This window comes from Leptopilina heterotoma, unplaced genomic scaffold (genome assembly GCF_015476425.1).
Source record: "Leptopilina heterotoma isolate Lh14 unplaced genomic scaffold, ASM1547642v1 Lhet_186, whole genome shotgun sequence".
NCBI lineage: Eukaryota > Metazoa > Arthropoda > Insecta > Hymenoptera > Figitidae > Leptopilina > Leptopilina heterotoma.
In genome coordinates this window covers 103,942-124,953 of record NW_025110905.1, presented here as the reverse complement: position 1 = coordinate 124,953, position 21,012 = coordinate 103,942, and the positions used below count along the sequence as shown (strand labels likewise).

At 29.2% G+C, this 21,012-nt stretch overlaps 1 protein-coding gene across 1 annotated transcript in view; it reads left to right on the top strand.

Annotated features, from left to right (window-relative positions):
• LOC122500436 overlaps positions 1–20,690 on the top strand; it is a 146,465-nt gene extending 125,775 nt beyond the window's left edge. The window contains exon 8 of the mRNA XM_043609361.1: positions 20,231–20,690. Coding sequence (XP_043465296.1) covers positions 20,231–20,338 — 108 coding nt within the window. The 3' untranslated portion in view covers positions 20,339–20,690. The remainder of the gene's footprint in view (positions 1–20,230) is intronic.
• The last annotated feature ends 322 nt before the right edge of the window (positions 20,691–21,012 follow it).

Genomic DNA, 21,012 nt, shown 5'->3' with positions numbered 1-21,012 from the left:
ATTTCCAGACAACGTTAAAATAAGTGAATCGTCCATGATGAAGTCAAATAATTAACTGACATTTAAACTAAGGATATTATTTATTTATATGCAGAGTATACAAATCAGGATTATTTAATTGATTACATAAAAATTTAAGACATAAATGTCCGCATACATATGTATTATAGTTTTTATATCGTTTATGATTATATTTTATGCTACCAACACCAAAATATTTAACAAGATCCGAAGGTGGTCGAAGATTACCAAAACTATCAAAATATACGATTTTATCTTTATTCTTTTTATATGCACACCAATGTGTACCAGGACCATCTTTATCATCTAGATTAATAATTGCAAATTCATTTTCTTTAGGACCACGCATAGGTAGTTCATTTCGCATAAAAACTCCTTGAAAATATGGAATTTTTAAACTTTTTGCAAATTTAGTAAATCTAAATCTGTTAGCGCACGGTGAGGTAGCTTTACTTCAAGTTTTTTGACTTGCATCCTTGTCCTAATTTGTAGGGTTTTAGATGAAGGCCTAGTCCTGCTTTATATGGTTTTAGAAAGATACCTTTTCCTAAGGCAATAGATTCCATTGTTTGATTATGTCGCTTGCTTTCCTCTAGTTGACGTTTTGCAGAATTTGCATCATTTACAGCTTTTGCTATGCCAGCTGCTCCCCCTGCTAGAGCCCCTGTTGCACTTAAACCCGCAAACAAAGGAATAAGAAAAGGTAAAATTCCTCCCACTTAATTTTTTGCCTGCCACCAGCAATGTTAACTGCTAAACGTGCACCTTTAAGTGCTGATTTAATAGTAGACTGTGCATTTGTATCTAATTGCATAGATTTTTTCGCTGCGGTTACAATCTTTCTCAACGTTAATTTTTTATTTTCCCTCTTTTTCTTCATGTTTTCTTTTGACTTGATTCCTATGCCCAATTTTGATTTGACCTTCATTGTATTTGTTATTGCGTAAGCTGCAGCTCTTTACTATAATTTGCGTCAGGAGAAAAAACGCACGGTGCCAAGCTTTGTCAGCAAGTACTCTATCAGCTGCGTTTCTCGCTTCTACACTTTCCCTATTTTTCGAATAATAAATATCGTGCTGTTTACAAGCAGCGTCAAGAGGGTTGACTCCTGGATCACCTCGTGCTAATCTTTTCGCTAATTTTGTTCCTGGACTACAGTATTGATAGCCAGGTATATGAAGTTCGAAAGGTAATTTATTGATAATTCTATTTAAGACACCTCTACCTCGTCTTACTCTTTTCGAAGTTGTTTTGAACTAGTTTGTTTTCTATTTACACCCATATTTATATTCTTTTCGGTGAGAAAACTTTTTCAAGACTAAAGTGGAAATCAATATAACCAATGTATTTATAGTTTTTTGTCAGTTGACTACAAACAGTCGACCTTTAATGATTTAGCAAAAAAATTATGACAGTAATAGTCAATTATCCCAGTTGACTCCGACAGTAGGGCCTAACGTGGACCTTGCCCAAACCATGAAAGAGTTAACCATCGACACAAAATCGCAAACATATCCTAAAAAATTAAATCCACATAAACGTCATTATTGAACTTGCATGCAAACGTTACAAGCGTCTACAGTGAACTGACATTGAAACTATTAAAAACCTTGTATTTATAGTTTTAACCTCAGTTATTGTAAGAATGGAGTTTGAAGCACAATCGATTAAATTGCCAGTCTACAATTTTGACACTCTTGTTCAAGATTGTAATAAGAAAACAGAAAATCGTCATGGAAATTTATTGCCAAATAGTGTGAGAGCAATATTTTGTGGACCGTCAAATTGTGGAAAGACAAATGATTTACTTGCTCTTTTAATACATCCCAATGGATTAAGATTTGAAAATGTTTATGTGTACTCAAAATCGTTATATCAACCAAAATACAAATTTTTAGAAAACATTTTACAACCAGTAGAGGGTGTTGACTACTTTCCATTTAATGAACATGCGAATGTTGTAGAACCAAACAATGCGTTACCAAACTCAATATTTATATTTGATGACGTAGCATGTGAAAAAAAGTTAATATTAAGACCTTTTTTGCTATGGGAAGACACAAAGCGGTGGATTGCTTTTATTTATGTCAAACATATGCGCGCATTCCAAAACATTTAATACGTAACAATGTTAATTTACTAGTTTTATTCAAACAAGATGAAATGAATCTTAGACATATTTATGATGATCATGTAAATACTGATATGACATTTATGGAATTTAAAAAACTTTGCAACTCTTATTGGAAAAATAAGCATGATTTTATTGTGATTGATAAAGATCGTGATATTAATGAAGGTAGATATAGAAAATGTTTTGATTGTTTTGTAAAATTAGAGAAATGATATTCTTTGTAAACAATTTCATTCAAGACATTGGTCTATCAACATGTCTTCTACACACTTGAAACATTTGCGAAAGCAAAAAGATATTCTTGATCAAATTGCGAAAGCTAGTGATGCTATTCGACGAAAGCATAGACTGATGAAATTGGGCAAGGAAAAAATTGAACAGACTTTAAATAATACCTTTAAACCTATAGTGACACCAATTCAGAAATTAGTTGACGACATTGAAATTGTCAAACAAATTCGACCAGTAAAAATTGAAAGAGAGGGAGACCTTCCTTTAGAGTTTGAAGAAAATCAAGAAGTTAAGAGAGAGAATGATTCATTTTTAAGAGATGACTTATCATTTGCAACAGCTGCTGATGATGATGATAACGGTGATGATTATAATGATGATGGAGATGCAGATAAATCAGAGAAAGATGGTGCTATTTTATATCTTCAAATGTTGGATGAAAAGGGAAAAGATTTAGATCCTTCATATAGAGTTCGTAAATTATCTAAAGGGCAATTAATGATTGGTAATTCAGGAATAAATTTTGAACAAAATAATATTAGTGTAGGTAATAAAACATATCATGCAACGAAAGGTTTACTTAAGCTTTTATTCAAAAAAGTTCCAGAAGAAGCTGTTTTAAGTGTAGTTGATCGAGAAAATTATAAAAATATTGTAATATCAACTAATGCTCATAAAAAATATTACAAAGTAGATGGCGCTGTTAGAAATAAAAAGAGTGTAAAATATCTAAACTATATAGCAGTACATTCTGGTGAAGGTTTAATTCCAGAATATATGACTCAACAATAAGTTACAAAAATTGATTATGTTTATTGGGATGATCCTAATGAATTGCTTGATCGTTTAAGATTGCTCTTGGCATCTTAAGTAGCTGGAAATCCCAGTCATAATAATGAGATTATATCAATTATTGAAGAGTTGAGAGAAGCTGGAATTGTTTATTAAGGGCATGTCCAAGTTGTGAAATGTAAACAAACCAAAAGGTAATCAAACCAAACACAAAAATCGCACTTTTGTAACAGCCATTTCTCCCACAAAAATTAATATTTTTTTACATTCTTTACAAAAATAGAAAATTAGAGTGTCAAAGTGTCCAATAAAATCATTTTGGACTATAAGCAATAAAAAGCAATTAGTAAAATAACTAATTAAAATGATCTGTAAAATAGCATTTTTGACGCGTCGCGAAAAATAAACTGCTTGAGGGCCAGTTTCACCAACTGGCGGTTAAGCTTGGTTCAACTGAACTCGTTCAACTCTTGATCGTCAGAGTTAACCGCTAGTGCGTTTCACCAGCCTAATCCCAGTTTAAAATGAACGCGTTTAGTTAATCTACATTCCCTAGAATTTTCTAGTGGTTATGGCGCTTAAATCTAACCACAGAATGTAAATAAACAACTGAACTAACCTAAAATATAAATGTCGCATAGGTTCTTTTGAGCTTAATATCTATTATTTTAAATTAAAACCTTAATAAAAAATGAGTAGTGGAGTAAAAAACAAATTGTTCTTTTCATGATCATTTAGCTTCCACAATATAATATATACCAATTGCTTAATTTCTTATTCTAGAATAATTATTTAAAAGTATTTAAAAAAATTTCAAAAAATACAAAATTTGAATTTTTTGTTAAAAATAAAAATATCGTCCGATTAATTTTATAAATATTGATAAAATATATACTTTATATACATGAATCGATTCGTTTTCATGGCAGAAATACAATTTTGACAAGAGTAAATGAAAATTTTAATAAAGAAAAAAGTTATTTCAAAAATTACAAAATTTAAATTTTTTGTTGAAAGCAAAATTAGACAGAGAGAGCCAAACTTTTTTTTAAAGTCCTTTTTTATATTTTCTTAATTTAATAACATAATAGTGCATACATATTTTGTGATTGTGGTGTAGTAGATCAGATTTGTAAATTTCAATACGAATGTCAATTAAATGACCATTTAAAATTTGTAATGGCTTTTATATGAATATTTCTAAACATTTGTCAGATTTATTTTTCTTTTTTTAAAATCCTTCTTTCTTTATATTTTTTTAATTTAATTTACATTTAATAAAGTTAAATCTGTTGAAACAAAGCATCTACATGCAATATTGTTTTGATAGTGGGTCAGTTTGGGATAGAATGCTTTGTATATATAATGATTCCACTTATTTTGTTAAGTAAATAATACACTGAATGTTAATTAATTTTTTATACCTATAGGTAGTGGTCCCTTAAGAAAATCAACAAATCGTAAAAGTTCGCACTGCGCTTCGGGAGAGTTCGGCAAGTTGAACGCGGTCAACTCTGCTTAAACCGACAAAATTCAGCAAATAAAATATAAACTTAGTTCAACCGAGTTGAACGTGGTTAAGTAGATGGTGAAACGTACGCAGAGACTTGATCTCGTTCAACTCATACTTTGAACGAGTTCAGTGCTTGAACTAGTTTGGTGAAACTGGCCCTGAGTATATCAACCGCACTGACGATGAAGAAGTCTCATGTCAGCGATTGTACCTTTAACATGTGGAAAGGGAACTTTTTCCCTTTCCTCCTTGAAATTACAAGAGAAAGGGTAAAAACTTCTTCATCGTCCGTGCGGTTGATATAGTCAAACACTTTAATTTTTCGCGACGTGAACTCTGTTGCTCTCCGCGCACGCGCAGAGCGTACTAAGAATGCATTGACAGCACCATGCAGAAGTGCACATTTTGTTTTGAATGAAACTTAGTTATTTTCTCATTTTTTAGCTATGCTAGGTATAGTTACCAAATTTAATACTTTAGTTTACCATTTCCATAAAGAAAAAGTGAATTTATGTTTATTTATGCAAATGAGATGGTCGAAAAAATGCTTCATTATAGACCGAATAGTGAAGCATTTTTTTGACCATCTCATTTGCATAAATAAATATAAATTCACATTTTCTTTATGGAAATGGGAAACTAAAGTATTGAATTTGGTAACTATACCTAGCATAGCTGAAAGCATGAAAAAATAACTAAGTTTCATTCAAAACAAAATGTGCACTTCTGCATGGTGCTGTCAATGCATTCTTAGTACGCTCTGCGTGTGCACGGAGAGCAAAAGAGTTCACGTCGCGAAAAATTAAAGTGTTTGACTATATCAACCGCACGGACGATAAAGAAGTTTTTACCCTTTCTCTTGTAATTTCAAGGAAGAAAGGGAAAAATTTTCCTTTCCACATGTTGAAGGTCCAATCGCTGACATAAGACTTCTTCATCATCCGTGCGGTTGATATAGTCAAACAGTTTTATTTTCGCGACGCGTCAAAAATGCTAATTTACTGGTCATTTTAATTAGTTATTTTACTCATTGCCTTTTATTGCTCATAGCCAAAAATGATTTTTTTGGACACTTTGAAACTGTAATTCTCCATTTTTGTAAAAAATGTGAAAAAATATTAATTTTTGTGGGAGAAATGGCTATTACAAAAGTGCGATTTTAGTGCTTGGTTTGTTTACCTTTTGGTTTGTTTCCTTTTACACCTTGGACATGCCCTTAATTAACAGTTGTAGAAATTTTTATCATTTTCATGATGACTATCGACATATTCGGATGTCAGTTTAAAAGCACAGAAACTTTAAATCGAGGTCTACCAGGACTTGGTTTTCAGATGACTGCTGAAGGAGATTTTAATATTGAAAATAAGAAACTTTGCAACGTAGCTAATGCTGAGAGCAACGATGATGCAGTAAACTTGAATACTGTAAACAAAGTTATTGAATCTAAAGCGAACGCCATCTATGATGTAATCGGTTCTGTGAGAAATGATATAAATGACAATGTTGTAAAGATTTCAGAGATAGAAGATTTGATAAAAAAATATTTTGAAAATCTAAGAATCAGTATTAAAAGAAATATTGAGTTGATGTTTACCAGCAAAGAGATTATTTTACAATTAGACAGCAGACTGCGCACACTTGAAGATAATTAACAATGGAGGATCAAAAACTACAGTTGGTGAAAGAGTTACATAAACCAGCGAGAAAAAATTATAAGCGAAGAAATGTTGACATTCGTGGTATTGACGAGACTTGGCAAGCTGATCTTGTTGAAATGTAAACATATGCGAGAGAAAATAAAGGCTACAAGTACCTGTTAACCGTCATTGATACATTTTCAAAGTTTGCTTGGGCTGTTCTCTAAAGTCGAAAAAAGGTAAAAATGTGACTGCGGCAATGAAATCTATTTTAATTAAAAAACGTGTACAAAAAAATTTGCAAGTAGATAAAGGAAAAGAATTTTATAATTCACAGTTTAAAAATCTCATTAAAAATTATAACATTAACTTGTATTCTACTCATAGTAATTTGAAAGCCTTAATTTGTAAACGATTTAATCGTACTTTAAAGAATAAAATGTGGATGCAATTTAGTTTACGTGGTAATTACAAGTGGATAGAAATATTAAGTGATTTAGTAAATGCGTATAATAATAGTAAACATCGGACAATAAGAATGAAGCCAATAGATGTAAATGCTCAAAATGAAAATAATTTATTGTTTAATGTATTTAAAAAAGTTTTAGTAAACAGGCAATATAATAAGAAATTTAAAGTTGGAGATAGAGTACGTATAAGTAAAGTTAAACATGTTTTTGAAAAAGGTTATACGCCAAATTGGACTACAGAAATATTTACTATAAGCGATGTAAAAAATACTAATTCAATAACATATATCTTGAAGTTAAATATCCAGATGTATATTTAGTTGAAAAAGTATTAAAAAAACGAGGATCTCATGTATTTGTAAAATGGTTAGGTTTTGATCATTCTCATAACAGTTGGATAAACGAATCTGAATTATAATGTATTTGAGATAGGTTTAAAATAAAAATGAATTGAATTGTATGCAATCTTGTATTTATTTATCCTCTCTTTTACAATAAATGACCATTTATACATTGAATATTTGACATTTGATGAATAGCTTCATTTGATATTTGTTTACAGTGATATGTGACAAGTTCCAGCAATAACGTCTCTAAATTTAAAACATTAGTTCTTCCCATCACTTTTTGAAGTATTCTACTGTAATGATTTTTAATAAAATCCGTGACATGTTTTGTACACTTTACATTATTTTTAAAGATTAATTCTGCAATAGACTTTACAATTATATCTTTACTATACTGCAAATAGAATTTTGATAGTTCTACATATTTTTGTTTAACACAAGAAATAAGTTCATTAAATATTGCAAATGACGTTTCACTAAATGTAAATGATATATCTGAACGCTCAATTGATATTAAACGATATGTAACACTAAAACGTATTGTAAACGTTTCACAATCCAACACTGTTGCATCACAATCTCCATTAAAAATTGTATGATATGTTTTACTGCATCACACAAAAGGCGCCATTCTTGAAGCTCCAAAGACAATGATACTCGTGGATGGCTGCTTCTTAGTTTAATTTTTGGTATTATATTTCCATTTGTGTCCAGTTCTGCTCCAACGACAACTTGCTTTGTAAATGATGGATTTAAGTTGTAAATTTTTGATAATAACATTTCTCCACATGGTAAATATGACATTTTTTTGTCTTCTACTGGCCAACTCCCTCAGGAACAAACTCTATTTGATTGTAAGGTCCTCCACGATTTCTTAAATGTGCACTACCTCTTACAGCTTCTGCTTTCAGACTGTTGAAAAGATTTGCATCCTCTTCAAATATTTTTAGCATTCTTGGTGGTAGGAAAATGTTATATTCATTATTTATTTCAGCAACAATTTTCGGACCAAATTTCGTATCAATTTTTCGAATATCTGTTACTTTATAGAATGCATCGATGGTTAACTCCTTTGTTGTTTTGGTGACCAAGACTTTGCTTGCTTTGTTTAATTTATCAAAATTCATTTTTATCACTTAAATTTAAATTTTCAAATTTTTTCACTAAAATATTTAACTGTGACCTTTCTTCAATTAAGCTTTTAACTTTATCAATTTCATGAATTAATATGTTCAAGCGCACTTGAATTTCACGACGTTGTTCTGCTAATATGTTCATTATCCAATTTAAACTGCAGGAATGATTTCGTTTAGAAAAACTGCCTTCTTTATATACACAAGATATGACCTTTTTTACCTTAAAATTAATTATAGATTTCGTAGAATTGCGGTAAGATCAAAAGCATTCTTATGAAAAGTACCGAAAATGTTTGCAAAAATTCCGTAGATAAAACTTAGTCAAAACAAAATAAATAAACTGTATAATAAAACAAACCAAAAGCAATAAATCAAAGATATCAAATTACATGTAAAACAACAGCTTAAATAAAGAAAATAATTCCAGGAAATAAATAGGTATCAAATTACACGTGGGAAAAATTCTTTAGATAAATCCCAAACCGGAAGCAATAAATCAAAGATATTATAAACAACAAGTAGATGGTAAAAATTCCTTAGATAAGAATCTAATAAACAAGATATCAAATTACACATTTAAAAATTCTAGGAAGTATGACGTCATTTCCGGCTCAGCATCGTGCCCCCCGTGATGTCATATCCGCCTCAGAATAATGGTCTGACCCCCCTCCGTGATATCATATCCGCCTCAGAATCGTGTCCTCCCCGTGATGTCATATCCGCATCAGAATCGTGTCTTCCCCGTGATGTCATATCCGCATCAGAATCGTGGCCTCCCCGTGATGTCATATCCGCATCAGAATCATGGATTGAATATTACCCCCCCCCACCCTTGTGATGTAATATCCGCCTTAGCATCATAATACTTACCTTTTATCACATGCTGATCAAAGTGCATCAAAAATCTCATACCAAATGATCATGTTCACACATATCCAAATAGCGTATATACTTAGATTCAAAATTTAAATTTTCGCGACAAAACTCAGGTATGCGCATGCGCAGTTCAATTTTAGTGGGTTAGAACTCTCCCTATATATCTACTATCATTATTTTATATTATAAGAAAATTGTTACTATAACTTCATCAAAATTATTTTCAACATTTTACACGGAGAAAAATGGAGTTTGAAAAACTGGGAGTCAATATTGAAAAAACAGGACTCAGTCCAGTAAAAGTACGTTAATTCATATTCATCAAGCATCTTAGGGTATTGCGTATAGTGTATAGAGGGCCTTAGTTCCAAATTTCACTGTAAAGAGCATTGAAACACAGGCGAAGATTATAAGGCGCGCTGCAGTGTGCATAGTAGAGAAACTGGACTCAGTTCTCTACTTCGAAATTTTCACAATAAAGGAACGCAGGCGCGGAACCTGTCAAAAAAGCAATATTTAATAATTTAATTAACTAAACTGCACTGCATAATAGTTGAGAGTAGTAAGTAAGAGTAAGTGAAACGGTAAGATAAGTGAACGACCATTAGTGTGAGAGAGAGAGAATAACTTGTGGTTTTCGAGTAGGTATCTACTTTATGTGCACGGCGTTCATTTCTCAAAAGAACTGGACTGAGTACTAGTTGTTCAATATTCGCTTCTATTACTGAACACTGCCATGTTTTTTTAAGGGGACATTCCAGATCAAAATGTCAAAAAATCGATTTTTTTTCTTTTCATTTTCTGATTTCTTATAGTGTCAAGAATACTCTCCTAAAATATTATTGCAAAATTCGAAGTAAAACAAAAGTTATACATCCTTATTCTTCGCCATGTCAAAGATGTTTTTGTATGCGGATAAGCAATCGAATGATTTAAATGTTTTCTCATTAGCATTTTTTAAAAAAGACAAACAAAAATGTATTTGGTGTTGCTGATCACAAATTAGATATCAAATTTTCAAAATTTAAAATGGTGGATCCAATATGCCGGAAAAGAAAATTTTTTTATTTTAATTTTTTTTTTTCGTTTAATTTTTTTTTCCACCATATTGCATCCGCCATTTTTAGTTTTGAAAAAATAATGTCATATTCGTAATCAGCGACCCCAAAAACCCTCCCGTAGCGATTTTCAAGCAAATCTAATGATTTTGAAAAAAAATGTCCGCCATATTGGATCCGCCATTTTTAATTTTAAAAATCTAATTCCATATTTGTAATTAGCGACCTCAAAAACCCCCGAGTAACAATTTTCAAGCAAATCCGATTATTTTTTTAAAAAAATTTCGAAACTTATGAACAGAAACTTTAAATGCGTTTTTCTCAAAATGTCCTTTTTTGATCTGGTAAGAGTGATATCTCGAGTTCTTCTGAAGCGATTTTAAAAAATCAAACGGCTTTTGATTCAGCGTCATCATGCCTATAAGTGGAATCTCAAAAACTGGAAAATTTCCAACTCTCCTTTTTTATAAGAGAAATTCTGAATAAAAACACCTTTTTTTGCATATTTTGGGGAAAAAGTACTTTAAAAAAACGGGAGGAAGAAAATTCCACTTTTTTGAGGTTCCACACTTAAAGAAATATCTAACGAAGAAAATGTCTCTTCGTTTTTGGTTTTATCTGTTTTAGAAAGTTTGGAATCGATCTTACCACCGAAAATGGGCATTTTCGAAAATGGCGTATATCGCCGCCATTTTGAAATAAAAATGAAAAAAATTTTTTTTACAAATTCTTAAATAAATTATTTATTACATGTAAAAGAAATTTTTTAAATAAATGTCATAGTTATTTTAATAATACATACTAAAAAAGCCTTCTTTTTGCCTGTTTTGAACTGGAATGTCCCCTTAACAATTACATGAGAAAGTAAATTCTCATTCCAATTTTTTATATTCTTATTCCCTCTTACACTATATAAACAGTTTTGTTTAAGCTGATGAATGGGATAACTTGTGTTGAGTCCCAAAGTGTTCAGCTATGAAACTTCTAATACTATAGTGTGTACCTGTCACATATTATTTTATAAAGGAGTACTACACTGACTGCATAAATCATTTTTCCATTTTTCTCCGTGTAATTCAATTATTAGTTTCTAGAACTTTAAATTATTTTTTATGAAAATAATAATTGAATTCCTTAAAAAAATTTATTATTTATAAAAATAATTGAATTTCTGTGAAATTTGTATTATTTATGAAAATAATTAAATGTTTGCATACAGTTTTATTGAAATTTTTTTTAAATAGGAGAGAATAGGCTACATTGAACCAGGTTTTTTATAAAGTCCAAGAACTAATTAAATTTTACAAATTTTGATCAGGTTTTTGTATCAAAATAAAACTGAAGTACTTTTTTAGTTAATACACACGTTACAAACACAAATTATTTGAATTCAATAATGAAATTTAATTTTTTTCTAACCAGTTACACTTTTCTTATTTTGAAGGATGTGTGTCTACATTGAACCACCTCCAATAAAACACTACAATTTACTTCGAAAATAATATTTCCACTTACACATTGTAAAAAGTCTTATTTTCCACTCAAAAAAATAGAAAATTGTTGTTAAATAGTTAATATAGGAGATTAATATATTTCGATGTCAGGTTAGGTAGCAAAAGTGACAGTTTAAGTTTATCTCGTTTACAATTACAATAAGTTTATGTAAGATTTAAAATTCTTTATCACATCGGAATATTGAAGTTGACACCTTAAGCGAAATAAATCACAAGTTTACTAATTTTTAAAACTTCCTATTTTAATAAAAAACGTCATTTTAATTCCATTATAATTTTTTTAGTTTTTCTTTGTAAATAATAAACCTACGTGCCGGAAATTTTTTCGGTAATACTAACTTATATATTGAATAAGAAACAATTTCACTCAGTTGTTTCTCAGAAAATTGAAGTGGTTCACTGTTGACGATGGTTCAATGTAGCCTACTCTCCCCTAATTGAATTCTTTTAGGGAAATTTTATTAAAATAGTAGATATTGAAAATCATTGAAATTAGAAAATTTTTGGAAAATAATTGAAATTAGGACAATAATTTTTGTTGACATTTATGGAAATAATTGAACTTTGGAGAAAAATTTTGTTATTTATAAAGATAATTAGGATTTTTACAAGAATTTATTGCATTGTTTTGAATTACTTTTTGTTGAATTACTTCAACTAACAGTATTCTGTTGTATACTTTTGTAAGTACGTTTGTATAAAAGGGACTTATTGTGCCCGTTTATAAAATAAATAAATAAATAACATAGTTGAATTTTATAAAAAGAATTTTTTTTTAAATAATTGAATTTCTGCAACTATTTGCAATTTCTCCAAAATTGAATTGTTTTAGTGTTTTCAACAATAATTTAAATTAGAAAAAAATGTTGCCAAGAATACAATTTTAAGTACATTTTTTCGAAAGAATTCAATTATTGAAAAAAAATTGATAAAATTCTTGAAATGAATTCAATTATTTTCAAATTTTATTTTATAAATACTTGACAAGAATTCAATGATTTTTAGTAGGGGAGACTGGGGCGAAAAGTTAAATTTTGCATAAATGATTTTTTTTTGGCAATATAAGCCGCTTAGATGCAAATATTTGTATATCAATATTGTAGGGCAACTTGTCCTCTACAACTTTCAATAAAAAAGTTCCTGATATTTTCGCAAAAAATACATGTTTTGTCCTTTTTTGAAAATTTTGTTTTTTTTTAACTTTTCGCCCCACCCTGGGGCGAAAAGTTAAATTCTATTTTTAGCCTACTAAAACTATTTTCTGATAGGTGTTAAGTAGTAGATAAGTTAAAGTATACGTAAACAAGTAATTTAGTTAATAAAAGATCTGTGTTTATTTAACAAAAGCTTTAGAACAGTTGTAAAGTTAAAAAATTGAAATTTCAAAAAAAAAAAAATTTTTTGGTTTATTTCACGTTAACCGGTTTACTTTTTGACAGAGTACTTGCCCAATGTCAAATAAATCATTTTTAAACAAATAAACCCAAAAAAACGAAAAATAAAAAAAAATTTTTAACAACATGTAAAAATACATTTAACTTTTCGCCCCAGGGTGCGTTTTTGGCTTTAACAATAAATATAAAAAATCTGACTAAAGATATTTGGCAAATACCTTTAGGTATCTCTTCAGGGGACCCAAATAAGGATCTAAAAAAATCGGTATGAGAATAAATTCAAAAAATATACTTAAAAGTTGATATTTTCTTTTTCGAAAAAATTTTCAAAAGTAGGTTAAAAAAAAACTTTCAATATAGACACCGCAAAAATGAACAGAATTGCACACAACTCCGGACATTTATTTAGGGTGATAACACCCTTCTATAATTAAAATTGCAATGCTCTAACTATTTTCGTTCGAAAGATAATGAATTTTAACGGTTTTGTCAGTTTAACTTTTCGCCCCAGTCTCCCCTACATCGACAATTTAATTATTTCTGAAAATAAATGAATTCTTGAATAGAAGTCATACAAACAAATAATTGAATTTTTGCAAAATTTAAAAAAAGTAAGTGAATTATTGAGAAGAATTTTATTGAAATTGTATTTAAAATAATTGAATTCCTGTCAAAAATTTACTATTTATTGATATTATTGAATTATTTCGATAAATTTTTTTAAAAAATGTTTAAAAATACACTCAAATCTCGCTATAACGACCTTCTCTATAACGAGCGCTCTCTATAACGAGGGCTCTGTCTCTCGGTATAGCGAGAAAAATTTTCTCCCGATTACCCCCACTATATATAAACAAATGCACATTCACTTGGTTTAAATTTGGTTAAAATCAATTTTATTTATATGAAATAAAAATAAAAAGTCACTTCATATTTGAAATTATATCAATGAGTCGAACATCTTCAAAATTTAAGCTTATATAAATTTTCTGTATGTTCAAGTTCAAATTAAACTAGGTTACGTTTGTAATTTTGACATTATTTAATTTGTAAACACTAAAAAAAATGAATGAAGAATCTTAAAAGTGGAGATTTCTCATTTCTCCTCTTGCGCTCGTAATAGAGGGAGACTTGACTCCCGAACTTCTCGTTATAGCGAGATTCGAGTGTAATTTAATTTTCAGTGCAATTCAAATTCTAATTCAAATTAAGTTTATTAAATTAATATTCACTTATTTTATTTAAATGTACACAGAAAAATGTTTGGGACAGTATCTGTACCTTTTGGTGCATTGGTTATCCCTGTCTAAAAATTTTACTATTCAATTCACTTCACACTTATTAAAATTTACCCTGTAGAATATTCATTTCTCCATAATTCGAATTTGAATTGATGAATTTACCTGTAATTTTTAATAGCTGCACTGAATACAGTAACGAATCAATAAAAAATAAAAAAAAATCTTTTTGCATTTCTTATTATTTATTTATAATTATTATCAACACATGTACCCTGAATATAAAACACACTACGAGTATTGTTCTTTGCATAATTTAAAAAAAAGTTGGAATCATGACTGAACTTCACTGCTATTGCTTACTAAGAATAAATAATGTATTTTACTATTATTAAAGTTAAATTTTCATTTGTTTAAACAAATTATTATTGTTAATTTATAACAATTCAAAAAACAAAATAGAGAAAAGCAAATTTCTAAAAATGTGACAGCTGATATCGGTATTATTTAATGCTAAATTAATGAATTAAATAAAACATTAAAGTAAATTTGCTATAGTTATTAATTAACATTGTTTAAATAATAAGTTGTTGTTATTTATTAACTTTTTTTTATTACACCTAAAAAGGTGCAGTTTTTTTCTAATTTTGCAATTTTGGACCTAAGATAATAACCGATAATTATTAAATGTCAATTCGATAAGTTAACAATTGTTTAAACAATTAATTGTTGTTATTTATTAACATCTTCCTACGTAATAGAAAAAAAAATTGGACAAGTGCGAGTTGTACTCGCACTGCAATGGCGGGTTCCGCACACAAATTTTAAAACAATACTTGCAACATTGATCGGTAATTGGTAGAATTAAAATAAACAATTATAAAAATATATTAAAATCATTTGATAAAAAAAAATAACTAAAAAAAATTAAAGTATTGTATATCTAATATTGTAAACAATAATAAGCAGAGGAACAAAATTTTCAAAATTTATTATAGTTCCTCTGCTTATTATTGTTTACAATATTAGATATACAATACTTTAATTTTTTTTAGTTATTTTTTTTATCAAATGATTTTAATATATTTTTATAATTGTTTATTTTAATTCTACCAATTACCGATCAATGTTGCAAGTATTGTTTTAATATTTGTGTGCGGAACCCGCCATTGCAGTGCGAGTACAATTCGCACTTGTCCAATTTTTTTTTATTTTTAGTTAAGAAATTAAAGTCAGAAAACAATCTCTCATTTATTCTCTTAAAATTTCACTCTCTTCCTTAAAATATTTAATGCCACGTGTTAAAACTAAAAAAAATTAAAAAAAATTTTTTTTTGAAAAAAAAATTAAAAAAAAATTTTTTTTTGATTTTTTTGAAAAAAGTTTCTTAAATAAATTTTTTGTCGTCAGACTGTAATAATACACTAGGATACCAATTTTCAGCTCATTAGGTCAAATAATGTAAAAGTTAGGAAAAAAATTTTTTTTTTTAAATTTTTTAGTTTTTCCTTGACAACGCTATGGCCATCATTACATATCAAGTTCTCTATATTTTTCCTGTAATATTCGAGTAAAAATACACCAGCATGCAAAATTTCAGCTCTCCATGTCGAATAGTTTAGAAGTTAAGGGGGGGGGGGAAATGGTCATTTTTTATGCATTTTTGGCCAAAAATCTTGTTATTTCCTTGACAACGCTATGCCCATCACGTCCAATCACATTCGCTATATTTTTCCTGAAATCTACGTGTGAAAATACATATCTGTACCAAATTTGAGCTCTTTAGGTCAAATAGTTTAGCCGCTAGGGGGGGGGGGAATGGTCATTTTTTATGCATTTTTGGCCAAAAATCTTGTTATTTCCTTGACAACGCTATGCCCATCACGTCCAATCACATTCGCTATATTTTTCCTGAAATCTACGTGTGAAAATACATATCTGTACCAAATTTGAACTCTTTAGGTCAAATAGTTTAGCCGCTAGGGGGGGGAATGGTCATTTTTTATGCATTTTTGGCCAAAAATCTTGTTATTTCCTTGACAACGCTATGCCCATCACGTCCAATCACATTCGCTATATTTTTCCTGTAATCTACGTGTGAAAATACATATCTGTACCAAATTTGAGCTCTTTAGGTCAAATAGTTTAGCCGCTAGGGGGGGGGGGGACACGATTTGGCTACGGACAATAGAGTCTCACCAATAGGGTTCCGCCGATACACCGTAGGTGTACGGAACCCTAAAAAGTTAATAAATAGCAACAATTAATTGTTTAAACAATTGTTAACATATCGAATTGACATTTAACCCTCAGGGTACTGACTATAAAAATGTAACGTTCCGTACTGACATGGGTTAGCGTAACCCAGCAACTTTGATCGCCTGTATCTTGGGTTGTAATTGATGAATTTAAACTCTTTTTTTTGTAATCTGTTTACAATTTCCACAGGAATATGCCGGATTTGTCGGATTAGTGATATTTTTTTATTTATAAAAGTTATTGTCAAAAATACAAATGGTTTTCAAAAAATTTTCATGAAAAAAAATATTTTTTTCAAAAGCTCGTATTTTTATGAAAAAAAAGATAAAATCATTTTATATAGGTGTTTTGGAAAGGTGAAAAGTTGATCTTTAAGATAGCGTTAGCCGTTTTTTAATTAATCTTAAAAAGTATATTTTTTTTTAGATTTGAAAATGCTCTATTTTTGACATGTAAAAAAAAGTCAAACGATAAATTCATTAAAAATATCGCGAAAATTTACAAACCCAAATTCACCAAATTTACAAAATCCTTCCGCTTTACACTTTATGAACTTTTAAATGTAATTTATGAATAATTTTCGATTAATTTAATGAGATTTTACAATTCACAAAAACATGGATTTTATAACATAGCGTACTGACTGGGTATAATTCACCCGAATACAAATTTCAATAATTCGCAGCTTGAACAGCAAGTGCCGACCGGCTCTGCCAAATCAGCTACTTTCGGTTCTAATCTCAAAGTTTTTTCCCCCCCTGGTCCGAGCCGCCTCCATCGATTTGTTTAGAAATGGCGCAACTTTCAAAATTCGCCTGAGTTACGCTAACCCAGTCAGTACCCTGAGGGTTAATAATTATCGGTTATATCTTAGGTCGAAAATTGCAAAATTAGAAAAAACTGCATCTTTCCAAGTGCAATAGAAAAAAAGTTAATAAATAACAACAATTAATTATTTAAACAATGTTAAATAATAATTATAGCAAATTTAATTTAATGTTTTATTTAAGGGGCACACCTAGTGTGAGTGACTGAAAAAACGGTGATTTTTAGGAATTTTTTTCAGGGAAATTATTGCATCTAATATTTTTTAAAGTTTTGTACATGTATATTTGTATAAATAGTGAACATTTTGTAATTTTTTTAAAGAAAAATATCTTTTTTTAAAAAAGTTATTCGCTATCTCCTGAGTATCCGAAAAAAAGTTCTCCCACTGCTGCAGTGATTACGGCCTTCTCAGTGACCTAAATCAAAAAAACCAAAAAGATTATTAAACTAGAAGATATTTGCCATACAATGACCCTCGGACGAAAAAAATATTGAATTGCAACAAAATGGCGGAGTTTTGAAAAAAGCTTATAAATTTCGCCTAAAAAATCCGATAGTTTTTGGCATCCCAAAATTTTATTTTTCATCCAAAAAAAAACTGGAGCCTCATAGTATGGCAAATATCTTCTAGTTTAATAATCTTTTTGGTTTTTTTGATTTCAGTCACTCAGAAGGCCGCAATAACTGCAGCAGTGCACGGAAAGAAAAAGTCCGTCAATCATTAATAGACTAGTATATTACTTTGAGACGGGACACAAAATCATTGAATGAATAACATTCTTTGAGTCACAATCAATGACGAGTTGCTTGCTAAAATTTAAAAAACTGTCATCAATATATAAAACTCGTTCACTAAAATTTAGAAAACTGTCTATTAAATTTCCTATGACTATCAAAAAAATTCAACTTCTTTCAGAATTATCCCTAATTTTAAACACTATTTGGTACAGAATGAACACATTTTTTTCGTTGCACAGTTCCGATATTTTATTTACACTCTTAGACGCTTTAGACCAACACATTTTCGCATTTTAACGCAAGTAACCTAAAACCCAAGACTTACATATATATTCGCATACTTAATAACTACACGTAAAAACGCACACTTATAACACTTTAAGTTTAGAAGCGAACTGTTCTTATATACCAAATAACAAAATTTTTCACAACTTGTGAGAAATGATTTTGCACTAATAACTACTTTTTAATTAGCGAGAAATATAAAAGAAAATATATTTTCATCGAGGTCAATTTCTAGACGCAATTCAACTGCAAATTATTAGTTAAGTTAAATATTCACATTACACATAATAGTATATATAGGGATATGTATAGCATTTATATATGTATAGCATATGTTGCGCATCGGTACACTGCGCAACAATGCGCTAGTAAAGAGCACCGATTTAGAATACGAGTCAACTAACGTTTCACAAACTTTCACTAATGATTCGTAAACATTTAAACAGCCATTGATAACAATTCAGCATTAAATCTAAAACAATTGGTCACATACTGGCATTCTAATCAATCCATGACTCGTTTTTTAAACTTTTATGAAGTTTTTCAATCATTAAGTAAAGTTAAGTAACCATCAACGGAAAAAGAGTCCCGTCTCAAAGTAATATACTAATCCATTAATGGTTGACGGACTTTTTCTTTCCGTGTGGAGAAACTGGTTTTTTTGGATATAGCGAATAACTCTTTAAAAAAAAGATATTTTTATCCCACATGCACAAAAATGGCGCTTTTAGATAGCTGACGACAGGGAGTAAAGTCATTCATTTGTTCGACCGTATGAAAATGGCGTCTTTTTTTTCCCCAAGGGCAAAAAAACAGCTGGTCCCATGCTTTTTTTTGCCCAAGGTAAAAAAAGGCCGCCATTTTCATACAAGTCGAACAAGTGAATGACTTTTACTCCCTGTCGTCTGCTATCTGAAATCCCCACTTTTGTGCATTAGGAATAAAAAATATCGTAAGTAACACGGGAACAAATGGCTGCCTTTATGCCCTTGTTGCTTAATATACTATTTTCTTTGCAAAAATTACAAATTACAAAATGTTCACTATTTATACAAATATACATGTACAAAACTTTAAAAAAAATTAGATGCAATAATTTCCCTGAAAAAAATTTCTAAAAATCGACGTTTTTTTCAGTCACTCACACTAGGTGTGCCCCTTAATTCATTAATTTAGCATTAAATAATACCGATATCATGCTGCCAAATGTATAGAAATTTGCTTTTCTCTATATTTTGTTTTTGGAATTGTTATAAATTAACAATAATAATTTGTTTAAACAAATGAAAAATTTATCGTAACATTAATAAATTAGATTACTAGGCAACATAAAACATTTATAGAAAAAAATTTCCATGATTTTAAGTTTTTTTTAATTTATAAATAGTATTACATTACAGGGTAAAAAATACCCTACCTTACGCTTGGTGTTGCAAAATTCTACCTTACGCTCGCCGGGTTAATTAATTCATTGATCTATTTTTATTATAAAAAACCTATGTTCATATATTTTAAGTAAGTGAAATTAAACAAAAAATTTAATTTGAACTATTTTAATCTATAAACATTCATAATTATGTTAATCAGTAAAAAGCTATTCAAACTCACATATATTTTGTAAAAAGAAAGAAAAAATTGCAGAAAATTTAAGAAAGTTTGAGACTGAAATAACTTACTTTAATGATTCTTCAGTGCAATTTAACTAACTCAAAATTTATGAAAAAACAAGTATTAAATTTTTGAAAATTGTAAATTTCAGGTCCGACTTTACTACGATTGGTTTTTGGTACCCGGAAGTTGTAAATGCTGGCGTCCCGACTATTTTAATCGTTACGTACGTCGAAGTAGTCAAAATACTGAATTATAAAAATATTCATAATTTAATATCCATTGCCGTCATCACTTTCCATGAAACGTTCATCAAATTCTCAAGAGACTTCGAAAACAGATAATTTTTTTTTTAATTTCAGAACTATTGTCCTCTCATACAAAAAGTATTTTAATTATATTCTATATAAATATATGTACTGACGCGATAAAATAATTAATATTAATATACTTAAGTGATTTTATACGACAATAATTTTAATAATTTCTGGACACAAGATTTTTATTGACAGACTGACTGATAAAAGGCATTATAGAAAAGAAATTATATTTGTTAGAATTAATAATTTATAAGTTTGTAATAACATCGTTTTCGAAGAAAACTGTCCATGTCTTCATATTTTACTGTAAATATTTTTTTTACGGAATTTTCAATTGTCGATAATTGAAAATTAATATTTGTTATACAATCGACCAATATTACATTTCTTAAGTATAGTTGTGGACTATTAATAGATTTAAATGTATATAAATCAAATATTCAAATGCATTTGTTTTGTAATAAATTATAAATTGTAAGATGAAATACTTTTTCGCAATCATTTTTTTGTTGCGTCTTTTCTATTTTTGGTCTTATTTTACATTATTTTCTAAATATTCTCTTAATAATATAAATAAATAAGTATTTCCGAAAATCCAAGTTATTTTATTATA